This window comes from Salvelinus namaycush, chromosome 31 (assembly GCF_016432855.1).
Source record: "Salvelinus namaycush isolate Seneca chromosome 31, SaNama_1.0, whole genome shotgun sequence".
NCBI classification, from domain to species: domain Eukaryota; kingdom Metazoa; phylum Chordata; class Actinopteri; order Salmoniformes; family Salmonidae; genus Salvelinus; species Salvelinus namaycush.
Window position 1 is genome coordinate 38,683,845 of NC_052337.1, and position 14,435 is coordinate 38,698,279.

Below are 14,435 nucleotides of genomic sequence, written 5' to 3' on the forward strand. Positions count from 1 at the left end.
GGATGCAGCCATAAGAAGTTAACATGAATACAAAACACAGTGAAAACTTAAACTGCTAAAATAAAAGGTGGTATGCAGCTGTGTACCGTTTGAATGTCTATGTTGACCTGGATACCATGCTTTTAACAATATTGATGCTAAACTATAGTGGAAAGCTGTGCCTGAACAGAACATACTGGAAGGCTTTTAGCAATGCAACACAAACACACAGGAACGTAAACAAGGAACACAAACAGCTCATAATGCTCTTTCATGCTTGACCGAGGTGGGTTGTTAGTGAAGAATATGGTGGTCGCATACATACAGGTAGGTGCATGGAAACAGGAGTGAAACTGATGTAGACTGTATTTGTAGAGTATTGTACTGCATTACAGGGATTCACAAAAAAATCTGCTTGGCACTTGTCCGAAGATTCTTATTACTTGCCCCAAATGATTTTATTTGCCATTTACATGCAGAAGTGCCATGTATTTCCTGCCTTTCCCCTACACATAGGGGAGGAATCAAACATCAGTACTGGAATTTTTTGTATTTTCAAAAAATACGAGGCTGGCTAAACTTGACTGACTATAAATGCGATAAATTGTGTCTCTCACTTAAACAATCGGGAGGAAACAGAAAGATCAGTTTTAGGCTACTGGAATTATTTGCCGTTTGGTTATTTTCACACAACATCAACAACAACAAAAAATCACCTGCCCAATGGGGAAACCTCAGTGCAGGCTCAACTTGCGTGGCTGCTAAAGTCACTTGCCCAAGGAAATAGGGCAACCCTTGATGTCAAACCCTGGTATTATATATTCTAGATTGTACAGATGCACATCTCAGCTGTGTAGGAATGCCAAAGCACCAGCCACATAACAGTCTATAGGTCTAACACAGGTCATTCGTAAATTGAGAAATTAAACATTTCAGCACTTGACTTAAATCTCAGATCTTCAGTTCTGACACGTTAAAATGATCAAAATGAAGAAAAAACCCCCAGCAGAAACCCCATTCTCACGATAGGACTGAGTCATGACATTTCATGAGATCAGATGAATCAGATGTTTGATAAAACAGATGACAAAAGTGCGGAGAACCAGCTGGTAGTGAACTTCACACTGATCCAGCCCACTTTCTAAACAACTCATGTAAACTGTAGTAACACACAAAAAAAGCCTGCATAATCAAACATGAGAGGTATTTTCTTTCTTTCTTTCGATCATTACTGTCCGGTTTACTCACTTCCTTATTCCCATGAATCTCTCCTCCTTCTTTAAGGACGTAAACTAGCAGGTCAACCCCCAAAAAATGATGTAACGAGGGAGAAGCGCAAACCTCTTTCAAATCAATCATTTTTTAATTCAGCAAAGTGGGCGCCTTAAAGCAGAGATATACACCTAACTTCTGACCTCTTCATCTCCAAATAGTGTCTAAGGAGCCAGGGTCCTTTTGCAAAGCACAAACACAGGCACACACAAAGGCACAAACACGCACGCACTCACACACACTTCAATAATGTCATTTTTGTGGGTCACTTCCGGCATCCGACTTCCCTTCATCTCTCCACTTCCTAGTTGTGTCCTCTCTACTTCCCCCTTTTGGACCGCCCCCTGCGGCCTCTGCCTATGGCGGAGGGTCCTGGGGCGGGAGTGGCTGCTGCGCCGATGTTGATGCTTCCTTCCTGTATCTCAGTCCTGGTCTCTGGAGGAAGACCTTCTATCTGCTGCTGGGTCTCCAGGTAAAACATGACATCTCTCAGCTGCTCCTGGAGCTCGGCTATCACCCCGTCCTTACGCTCGCCTGGGGGAGGGAGATAGGATGGACTTGTCATCCATTACACTCCCAGATAAAGATTATGTCCACAAAGTATGGCTCTAGTCTCCCTCTGACTCACCCGTCTCTCTCGCCTTGCGTTCCTCCTCGGCCAGCTGGGCCTGTAGTTGAACCTGATTAGCTCTCAGACAGCGGTTCATTTCCTGTTCCTCCTTCAGCTCATGACCAAGTTTTGTCACACGGGTCGACAGCTGACCACACCTGGGGGGGCAACGACATACAGCATGAATAAGTACCTACCACCTCCAGGTAGATGGTGCTACCAAGACACACAGATTCTCAATAACAACTTCTCTACTTTAGAGAGAGCACGATGGTGTACAGCATGACTATGTACGTGCAATCCACAAGCAGATTCTACTGATTCTAAAATCCTACTGTGTCAGGATGATTGACAGCTGCAGTGTGAGAGGCTCCACCTACTTCTTGTCCATGCTCTGTTTGTCCTTGGCCAGCTCTCCCAGCCGACGCTCCAGGTTATCACAGCGATCTATGGTCTCCTTAAACTTGGCCTTCATGTTGTTGATCTAAAACACACACAGGGCATGAGCGTACGCACACACCAAGCATACATGAACCACACATTCAGCTGGACAGATGCGTACACACACACACACACTCCGAACACATGTACACACTGAATCAGGCACTTAGGTGAATGGACAGATAGACATGCAGCATTGATTCCTACCTCCTCCGCTGTGTCCTTCTCCAGGTGAACTATCTTATTCTCCCAGTAAATGCGCTGGGACTCCAGTTGACTCGTTAGCAGGTAAGAATACTGCAGGAAGAGGAAAGATCATTCTGGGGGAGACAAATCTTCTTTAACAACGTGTGTTAACTAACAATAGGTCACACTTTTTTTGCCATATTATATAACACATCAAACTGTAAGTTGATGTCATTACATTAGAATGAAAAATAGGGTGTCACACACACAAACTTGTTTTACTATCCGTGTGGGAACTAAAAAATGGATTCCCATTCAAAATCGTATTTTCCCTAACACTTAACCTAACCCCCTAAACCAGTGGTTCTCAAACTAGCGGTTGCCTGATATGACAGTGTAGTTGGAGGAAAATTCCCCAAATTCCCCACCCCCAAAAAATATTATATCGTCTTAGTATCTCAAAATCATTGTAATGTGGTTAACCTTAAAAATCGAAATGAAAATTATTCAGCGTGCCCTTAGATCATGGGTAAAGGCCACTCGAATCATTCCCATGGTGAATGGATAGGCCCGCTAGGATATGAAACCACACACTATCACAGACTTTGATATTACCGGCCGCAATTGATATGGTGAAAACAATATGTGGGGAGGCAGAGGCACAGAAAATCACAGACACCTTTGTCAGATATCACTGTTAACTAAGAATTGATGCTATTGATAGCAAGCAAGAAATCACTGACTGAACGACTCAAATTCCCCAGCTTACGCCCTCCAAATGAACGTTAGCTTTGAGGGCCGAGATGCCCATGCATTGACTTTTGTTCGGGGGATGCTATTCACGAGGACACATTGTTCTGTCTCATGATTCCCGAGCATGAAATAGGGCACAGAGGATGTTCAGTGTGTTGCATGGCTCTATTGACGAAAACTGATTCCATGGGATCAAATGGTGGTCTTTTTCACAGATGGACATTCATCTAAGGCGGGAAGGCCTGTGTCTCCCTCTGCCATATGGACGCATTGTATGATGCAGCGAGAGCAACTGGCGGGAAAAAAGCTGAGCACAGAACTCGGAGATACACTGCAGCAGGTAACTTCGATTGTAAACTAAGAATTCTTATTAGAGAGAGAGACTTTCAAAAGCGAACCGTGCCCCCTTCCCTCGGCTGTGCAGGTTTCTAACAGAAAACAGCATCAGTAAGTGTCCCACACCAGTGATGACTGCTCACCTCCAACGCTTGGAAGAGCACTTTGGGACCTACTTCCCAATCCATTTGACTGTGATCCTGGCTCAGTCGACATGGCAGTAAGTGAAATCGAACACCTGATCGAGCTGTCATTGTGACTGAATGATGCAGACAACGCATTAGCGGGTCACTACGGAGGAGTTTTGGCTCCTGACTCAAAGTGAATACCCAGCCATCTCCCTTAGAGTAGGATGGTAACAGTAACTGTCAACCACGGCCCCTGACTTTGAGAAGCTCTGACTCGACATGCATTAAGCACACCCACCTCATTAGTGGCGGTGAGATAAGAGACAGTATGTCAGACTCATCTGCAATTGACTGTCATAACCCCACATTAAAAGTATGTGATGGTGAGTTGAGAAGACAATCAGAAATACTGTTCAATTGACTGCCATAGTCCCAAATAAAAAAAGTTAACATTGGCTGTTGATTACATACTTTTTCCCACATGGTTGTGTTCGCAAGAATTTTCAGATAACAAAATGGGGTCGTGGGCCCCCCCAAAAAGTTTGGCCCACCTAAAATAGCCTTTCCCTTGTGGGAACCGGCAAAATGTCCCCCTTTGTCAGATGTTTTACTATCCTTGTGAGGACTTCTGGTCCCCACAAGGATAGTAAAACCAGAAACACACACACACACACCTCTAATTGCAGAGCGTCTATCTTCTCCTCATGGCAGGTTTCTCCTTCACACCCGTACTGAACCATCTTCCCATCAGTCTTACTGGCCACCAGCCTGTGAACATAGTTATCTACAATACGCACGCACAATCAGTTAAGCACCTTTGCAATGCTACACACAGCATTTTATACACATTGGCGTTTAAAAACACAGACAGAAGTCTGAACTCCCCACAGTCTGCTGTACCTCCAGCATAGTCCCAGACACGGTGGTTAGTGAGCTGCATGGCGTACGTGTGCTGCGTCTCTTCAAAGTGTTTGTAGGCATGACGACTGACGTAGCGACCACAGCCAATATGACCACAGATCAGACAGATCCACAGGTTCTGGAGAGGGAGGGGCGTAGGAGGGAAACCATGAACCAGGGGGAGGGGCGTAGGAGGGAAACCATGAACCAGGGGGAGGGGCATAGGAGGCAAAACATGAACCGTGCTCATTTTTTTACACCAATAGCAACTGTAAATGACAGGAGTACCTTTAGAGGTATGCAAATGTATGCCGTTTTAGTATGTAAATAATGTTTACTTCCTGTACGCCACATTCAAAGCACTTGTTCTCCTCTACAGGCTCTGGGGTCTGGCAGTACCGACACACAGGACAGCTGGAACAGAACAGTCAACACCTTTAAAACACACATCAAAACTACCAGCTACCACTTTTTTTTGTCCCCATGCTTAAACACAATGCCATATTGTTCAAATGTTGTGTCAAAAAAGGACCCATCCAAAACACAGGGATAAAACAGCAGCACATGACGGTGATTCACTGGCCAGAGAGAGGAAGGATGGAGAAAGAAACACAAGGCCATGTTGTGAGTAGGGCCGGGATGATACCAGTATCGCGATACTCGTTAGTATCCCGGCAAGGAAACAAAACACGAAAACAGCCCTAATGTTGGAAACAAACGTCATTATGTTGTCATCCAGAGTCACATTTATGTATTTTCCAAGCTATGGCACACAATATTTTACAAACAGCAGGTTTTTAAAGGACCAAAGAGTGAGGTCTGCTTTGCGTTTTCATTTTTGCCATAGAAAAAAATATTGCGATACTGGTATCGTCCCGGCCCTAGTTGCGAGTTGAATCAGGCAGAAGTACTCACGAGGCGTCCTCCCAGCGTTGCAGACACAGGCTGTGGAAGCTGTGGTTACAGAGTGTAGTGAGAACCCCGTTCACTGACTCATCCATCCTCTCCAGACACACGGTACACTTAGGAAGCTCTGTCAGCTCCATCACTGGAAGACTGGCGCCCTGAGGGTGGGTGGGAGGGAGGGAGAGAAAGATTATTATAATCCATATCCTGCAGGTACACTGCTAAGACAGTCTTTAAAGGGACTAGTGTACATACGGCACCTGCTCAGACTTGATGACCTCGGCTCTCTCCACATAGACCAGCTGGCAGACTGCGTCCTCTATGGAGTTGAACGTACGGCCATTACACGCTGTGTAGAAACTATCTGCGTCAGCCTGGAAGGGGGGCAGAGAGAAAGGTGAGAGAGAGACCCGAGTAAATAATTACACAGTTCATAAGCAGACCTTAAAATACAACAAACGCAGTGTTCTATGATCTTACTCATCTCACCTGGCTACTGAACTTAATCAGCACCATGTACTGGTTAGGGGTGGGGTCTCGTATGATCTTCATGTGCTCCATGACGTCATAAAAAGGTGCCACAAACTTCATGAGGTCGTGGCTGGTCATGGTGGAGGGGACGGTCAGGATACACAGCATGGCACTGCGACGCACGTCCTCCGTCAGAGATGTCATCTTGCTGCGAGGGGACAGACAGGGGAAACCAAATTGTTTCAATGCCAGTGAGATACCTTGTCAATAAATCATATCATCTTTGGTATACTATAGTCAAAGGATAGACTATGTATGCATGTACACTGAACAAAAATATAAAAACGCAACATGCAACAATTTCAAAGATTTTACTGAGTTACAGTTAATAAATCAGTCAATTTAAGTAAATTCATTAAGCTCTAATCTATGGATTTCACATGACTGGGAATACAGATATGCATCTGTTAGTCACAGATACTTAAACAAAAATATATATATGGGCATGGATCAGAAAACCAGTCAGTAACTGGTGTGGCCTTATGCAGCGCACCGCCATCACAGAGTTGATCAGGCTGTTGATTGTGGCCTGTGGATTTGCCAAATCAAAAATGGGGTTTTCTATATTCATGTTTATACTTTCCAATATTCATAAATTCATGTATTTTGATTTATTGAAATCAAAATACTACTCATATTACAGAGAAAGCGGGTAAAGCTTCATGACACCAATTTTAGCATCTACAGATGAGACGTTATGGAGTCTTAAAGGAGGCCCGAGTAAAGGCCAAAATGTCATTTAATATGTCAAATATACAGTATGTCAACTATCCTTTCTCCAAAGGACTATTCTATGGATTACATTTAGTTCAAATCCCCCAAGTCCTGGTCTTTATTGGTCTAGGTTTCGTGAGAAATCACTCCTACATATCCTGAACAAAAATATAAACGCAACAATTTCAAAGATTTGACTCAGTTTATATAAGGAAATCTGTCAAATGAAATAAATTCATTAGACCCTAACCTATGGATTTCACATGACTGGGAATACAGATATGCATCTCTTGGTCAAAGATGCCTTTAAAAAAAAGGTAGGGGTATGGATCAGAAAACCAGTCAGTATCTGGTGTGAGCACCATTTGCCTCATGCAGCGCGACACATCTCCTTCTTATAGAATTGATCAGGCTGTTGATTGTGGAATGTTGTCCCACTCCTCTTCAATGGCTGTGTGAAGTTGCTGGACATTGGCGGTAACTGGAACACACCATCGATCCAGAGCATTCCAAACATGCTCAATGAGTGACAAGCATGGTGAGTATATAGGCCATAGAAGAACTGGGACATTTTCAGCATCCAGGAATTGTGTATAGCAAACTTCAGACGGGCCTGGACATGTACTGGCTTAAGCAGGGGGACACGTCTGGCACTGCAGGATTTGAGTCCCTGGCGGCGTAGTGTGTTACTGATGGTAGGCTTTGTTACTTTGGTCCCAGCTCTCTGCAGGTCATTCACGAGGTCCCCCCGTGTCGTTCTGGGATTTTTGCTCACCGTTCTTGTGATCATTTTGACCCCACGGGGTGAGATCTTGCGTGGAGCCCCAGATCGAGGGAGATTATCAGTGGTCTTGTATGTCTTCCATTTCCTAATAATTGCTCCCACAGTTGATTTCTTCAAACCAAGCTGCTTACCTATTGTAGATTCAGTCTTCCCAGCCTGGTGCAGGTCTACAATTTTGTTTCTGGTGTCCTTTGACAGCTCTTTGGTCTTGGCCATAGTGGAGTTTGGAGTGTGACTATTTGAGGTTGTGGACAGGTGTCTTTTATACTGAAAACAAGTTCAAACAGGTGCCATTAATACAGGTAACGAGTGGAGGACAGAGGAGCCTCTTAAAGAAGAAGTTACAGGTCTGTGAGAGCCAGAAATCTTGCTTGTTTGTAGGTGACCAAATACTTATTTTCCACCATAATTTGCAAATAAATTCATTAAAAATCCTACAATGTGATTTTCTGGATTTTCTTTCCTCATTTTGTCTGTCATAGTTGAAGTGTACATATGATGAAAATTACAGGCCTCTCATCTTTTTAAGTGGGAGAACTTGCACAATTGGTGGCTGACTAAATACTTTTTTGCCACACTGTATATATACACACATATGTATGTATATATATATATATATATATATATATACACACACACACACACACACACACACACACACACACACACACACACACACACACACACACACACACAATTTAGCAGCCGCTTTTATCCGATGGGACTTAGTCATGCGTGCATACATTTTACATTTGGGTGGTCCCGAACCCACTATCCTGACATTGCAAGCGCCATGCTCTACCAACTGAGCTAGTCTACTAAATGACTGAAATGTTATTGAAATATAAAGCCAAGGGGTTTAGACTGAGTGTTGCATACAGCAGTAGAGACTCACTTGGTCTTGTAGAGGTGCATGATGCCGTGGACTATCTCCACTGAGGGGTTTCCACTGAAGAAGGAGATCTGGTCTGGAAGATGCTTGGAGGGCGAGTCTGGAGCCGTCTCTGTGCCATCGGCACTGTCCTCTGTAGTGCCCTCATTAGGGTCCCTCTCGTCTGGTTGATTCTCTAGAGGGCGGGCTCCTCCACCCTCCTCTCCCTCTGCCCCAGTCTGCTCAACCTTTCCTTTATCTACAGAGGAGAGATGAGGTTTAACTAGAGATTTCTATTCCTATGAAGTCTGACAGACTGATATTCACAGCTGTATTTTCTTTATGAAATCTCAGAATATGTCATAACACATCCCAACCCTTATAAAAAAAACACACTCAACATTTATTACAGCATTATTAAACCCCAACAATCAATAAAACATTGGTTTGTGTACAGAATTGCATTCAATAAATATGTAATCAATATAGCTATACACCCTAATTTTTACCAGGGTTGGGTGCGATGGTCTCGATGACCATGTCTCCCATGGCTCTGCTGCCGATGTGCTGGTGTAGGACTGCTGCTCTCTCCAGCTCTGTCTTCCCACTCAGAGAAAGCCTGGCTGAGCCCAGAGCTTTCTCCTGCAAATCCTCCTCTGACATATCCTCAGCTACAGGGGCAGAGAGGGGGACAGGTAGAAAGAGGGAGACTAGACAAACACAAAGCATCAACTTCTGGAACAATACAATAACTATTATCATCATCCAAAACAGTGTGTGTATGTGTGTAGATAATTTGCCATAATGGCTGAGTCACTGATGTTACTCTGAGCCAAATGTGTTCCAGAAAACGTAACCTGAGCAGGTTACCGCTTAGAGGGGAGAGTGACTTGCTCTGATGCTGAGGCTCAGAATATTAAATGTTTTAGCCTAGCTAGTTCTCATGCTCCTAGTCCTCATACTCCTGTGAGGAAGAGTGCAAAAAACAAAACAATGTCACTGTGGACTAGCTAATTAACAGTTGCTAGCTAACTAGCTGCTGCTAGTATCTAGCAAGTTGGTGACGTCGGTAGTAAATCTGAAATTATTAAACTCACCGGCGGTGTATTGGAAATTCCGTGGAGAGAGAGACTGGTCTGCGAGCTCCAGACGGATAACGACCAGTGATACACTCATGTGTATTATGAAAGAATGACGATTCTTCTCTACGAAAAACCAAACCAAAACACAGACTGTCTGACAGCTAGCAAGTTACAGCTAACCTAGCCAGCAGCTATTTACGTGAGTATCTAAGTTAACAAGCCAAATGTCTGGCTAAAGAGAGGGATAAAGTATGACGTTTAACGAAACACTAACATGACGACTTCTTAACGATCACACACATACCACTGAATTATCAAAAAATATGTGTTTCAAGAATTCACTATTTAGCTACGAAAATGGATCTGACCCCGTGAGGAACCTCTTCCGGGTTATTAAATTGACGTCATGACTAAAACTATATTTGCCTAGGTATAATAATAATACTAATAATAACTAAAGAAGCACTGGAACTGCGTCCAAGATGTCCGACCGTTGTTTTCAAGTTAATCTACTCACGTTCACATACACTGATTCATGGTATCGACTAGTTACCACAGCCACAAAGTCCAAATTGCCCTATTTCGTAAAAATGAATGAAAACAACAATTAATTTAAAGTTAGGCATACGGTTATCAGTGTGGTTTGATTGAAAATCGGATCTTAAGAAGATCAATTATTACTTTGTGGCTGTGATTATGGATATACTGACAAGAGACAAAGGGCTGCGCACAATTGCCCCAGCGTCGTCAGGGTTTGCCCGGGGTAGGCCGTCATTGTAAATAATAATTTGTTCTTAACTGACTTGCCTAGTTAATTAAGGATTACATTTAAAAAAAAATACATGTCTCTCCGCCCAATCAATGGGAGTCGTTGTCCACAAAGCGGCACGGCGGGCTGCCTAGCTCCTGCCTATCCTTTCTTTGGATTGGTGGATACATCTTATTATATATTTTTTTAAATATTCGACGAGGGTTGTTGACGTCAACCAACTGTATTCAATGTAAAGATAGTCTCATAGCATGAATATGCATAGCCATCTCGAGACAACTCTGATATAAAGTATTTTTTTCTCAAAGTTGCCGGCATGTCACGTGTCCTACTTATATCAATCAAATGTATTTATAAAGCCCTTCTTACATCAGCTGATGTCACAAAGTGCTGACAGAAACCCAGACAAAAACCCCAAACGGCAAGCAATGCAGATGTAGAAGCACGGTGGCTAGGAACAACTCCCTAGAAAGGCAGGAACCTAGGAAGAGACCTAGAGAGGAACCAGGCTCTGAGGGGTGGCCAGTCCTCTTTTGGCTGTGCCGGGTTGAGATTATAACAGTACATGGCCAAGATGTACAAATATTCATAGATGACCATCAGGGTCAAATAATAATAATAATCCCAGTGGTTGTATAGGGTGCAACAGAACCCAAGATCCATAGGTAAGGCTGTACAGTGCATATAAGTATACACCAATGCAATTCTGAAGTCTAATACACACACAGTGCGATTTCAACAGATTTGCACTTTTTTTGTGTCAAATTAACTAACTATTGTCTTTATATATATATATATATATATATATATATATATATATATATATATATATATATATATATATATATAAACAACATTCCAACCTTGTTTAGTATTATATAGTCCAATTGTGGTACTGTTCCACTATTTCTATCTGTTTGCATCAGTTTCAATGGAGGACATTTATTTTGAAAGTGAACTGCTGAGTCCACTATTGTTGCTCACACTACATTTACATTTTAGTCATTTAGCAGATGCTCATCTCCAGGGCAATTTACAGGAGCACTTATAGGGTTAAGTGCCTTGCTCAAGAGCACATCAACAGATTTTTCACCTAGTCGGCTTGGGGATTCAAACCAGCGACCTTTCAGTTACTGGCCCAATGATCTTAGCTACCTGTGAGTTCAGGGGTGTCAATATATATTCATTTTTTTCCATACAACTTGATTTTATTTTGAGTAGGATAGCAGCCTAAACGAGAAATAACTTCTAATATTGGTTGTAACCAGCTCCATCTGAAAGCCACCTTGATGTTTGTGTGCATCTGTTAGAGCCAATTTATGCTTGATCAGTAAAATGTGGTTGGAGGCGCCATATGGATGGTGTGGTGCAATTGCTGAGCCTCTGGTGGATGCAGAGAACAATGAGCTCGTAGGGCATCCCCGTGCGCCTCTCAAAAGTTGTAACTATGTGGAGGCTCCATATAGCTCAGCATTGACATGATTGGTTTGTGGTAGGTGAGGGCGGGAGGTCCTGTATAAACAAACTCACTTCCTTAACACAGCTCTGCTCGGTGAAGCACAAGAAGTATGAATGCCCTGGCTTTTACAGAGGCCATATCACCATAAATGCTTCCTGATTTATGCAGAGGCCTTATCACCATAAATGCTGCACGGCCAATGCAGACGGCGGATTGACCATGTAGCGCCTTTAAATTGTTGTTTGTATACGTTTGTATCTGGAGTGAAGAAAATATTATAAAGGAAAGCCACCATGATACAATCTACTATTCAATGAGGAGAATTTGCACTGCAAGCCGGCAACAAAACAACATGAAGCAGTATCCTTCGCTCTCGTTTGTCGCAGTAAGGAGCGGAAAGTAGCTAGATAGTGTAGCCACAAGCATAAACTAGCTAGCTGGGAAGAACTCATTTGGACGATAGACTGAACCGAATCCGTTGGTATCCACTCGACTCTCACTGCGCGACAAATTCAATCAATTTGGGCACCAGGCGTATTAGTATTTCTGCCGCGTTCAAAACAACTGTGAACTCGGAAAAATAAAAGGTAAAATAATGACGTCAGTGATAATCAGGTTGGAAAGTCGGAGCTCTAGAAAGAGACCCGAGTTGGGTGACCTTCATATCGATTTTCCCAGTCGGGGCTAGTCATTTCCAAGTTTTTTTGAACGCTCGGAAGTCGGCGATTTCCGAGTTCCCAATTGTTTTGAAGGGGGCATTAGTTCCACTGTATGAATCATAAAACCCGGAATTGGTTGCAATCTTTTTTTCACCATTCATTTTTCAATCTGGGATTTTAGAACTACTTTATGTAAGGTCTGTATTTCGTGTAGGCTTACCATGGCGATCTCAGACAAGGTAACTTGTATCAATAATTACCATAGCTAATTTTTTTGAGTAAATTGAGGCCAATATATTGATAAAACTCACCTTGTCCGAGAGAGAATTACACAGCTATCAAAAGTCACGCCAAGGGAAGCCTACACCAAACGCACAATTCATTTATATTTGTTGTAAAAAATGAATGGTGGAAAAACCATTGCAACAATTTCCATGTTTTTATGGGTATTATGACGTGTCCACTGTGGCGAAACACCTGTGAACTAGTACAGTACATTACTGGTAAGGATGGGTGTGGGGATCATTTCAAGTGATCTGCTGTAGTTTGGTTAAAGTGGCAATCTGCAGTTGCTAAATACATTTTTTGACATATAAACCATTGATATGTACCCATTGATTCTTGAAAAATATAACTTAGAAATGCCTCATTAGCATAGTTCAACTGTCATACCCCATTAGAACCCAAAATGTGAGCTTGTTTTGCACCAATGTTTTTAAACAAAGTAAACACAAACAAACAATGTATAGCGTCAACATGGTTAAAACTATAATTTTTATATAATGAATGGTTGGTCCTTGCATTCATAGCTCTGTCTGTGAATTTGAGTGGTTGCATTTCTTCAGCCCCATCCCTCAGCTTTTTAGCAAAACAGTGGCGGGGAATGTGCTTTGTTATTGTTTCAACTGCTGATTGCCGCTTTACGACGTCATCCTGCAACGCAGATCGGTATATCACTTATATTGTGATCAATTACATTTTATTGGAGACATTTTAAATGATAGTTCTGCTCTAATCTAATTTTGTATCTCTAGAACAGGTGAGTCGGATGAGTTTGAAAGACCAAGGGCAAGAGTGATCCGATAATATGGTCAGGTGCAGCAAAGAAAGACCTAGCAAAGCTGCAGCTAGCTCAAAACAGAGCTTGCCCTTAACTGCACACATAGAACTAACATCAACAACATGCATGATAGTCTTTCAGGGTTGAGGAGAAATTTACTACTTCTCTTCTAATCTTTTTAAGAAACATTTGTGTGTTGAAAATGCCTAATCACAGGTATAATCTATTTGCATACACTTCAAACAGACATACAGTACATACCCCACAAGACACACCATTATGGGTTTCTTCACTGTACCCAAACCAAAAACGCATTTAATGCGTCGCTCAGTTATGTATAGAGCCATGTCATCGTGGAATGCTCTGCCACAAGAGGTTACTCAGGAAAAAAAGTTTAGCTTCAAAAAACAGATTAAAAAACCCCATCATATTGTATCACAGCACCTCTCCTCTTTCCAAAGGTCTAATTTAACTGTATATAATATGAATAGTGTGTAAATTGTATTTTTTTTAATCTCTTGGTGTCTTTCCAATATATAACTCTTATTTTGTATTATTATTCATGTTTTATGTATTTATATTTCATTTATTTATTTAACGTCCTTGTCTATAACTGTTCTGTATTTTGACATTTATTTGTACGTTTTATGTGGACCCCAAGAAGTGCAGCTGCTGCATGTGCAGTAGCTAATGGGGATCCTAATAAACTAAAATTAACTCCTAGTGACACAGCTTAACACAACAGTCACGTGTCATTGTGAACTGGATGAAAGAAACAACAGTCTGATATTTTCAAATGATAACATGTCAATATGGGCTAATGGCAGTTGACATACTTAGACTGTATTGTAACATTTCTTTTTCATAAACTGTTTTGAGTTTAATGAAAATTCAGTTGAATTCTACTGAAATCCTACTCCCGCTTTTAATACCTGCCTGTCAGATTGGATTTTAACAGAAGAAGTAGCCTGACTTTTGGTTAGTGTTTTTGGTTT

At 42.2% G+C, this 14,435-nt stretch overlaps 1 protein-coding gene across 1 annotated transcript; it reads right to left on the reverse strand.

The window, feature by feature from the left end:
- Positions 1-326: 326 nt before the first annotated feature.
- On the reverse strand, positions 327-9,977 carry LOC120025752 (BRCA1-associated protein-like). Its single transcript, XM_038970365.1, has 13 exons — positions 9,509-9,977; positions 8,921-9,082; positions 8,436-8,670; positions 6,001-6,190; positions 5,772-5,885; positions 5,521-5,669; positions 4,944-5,019; positions 4,606-4,744; positions 4,380-4,489; positions 2,510-2,599; positions 2,242-2,345; positions 1,880-2,019; positions 327-1,785 (listed from the first exon to the last, which is right to left on the reverse strand). Exons 1-13 carry the CDS (start codon positions 9,585-9,587, stop codon positions 1,571-1,573), a joined length of 1,803 nt encoding a protein of 600 aa, XP_038826293.1. The 5' UTR covers positions 9,588-9,977; the 3' UTR covers positions 327-1,570.
- Positions 9,978-14,435: the final 4,458 nt, after the last annotated feature.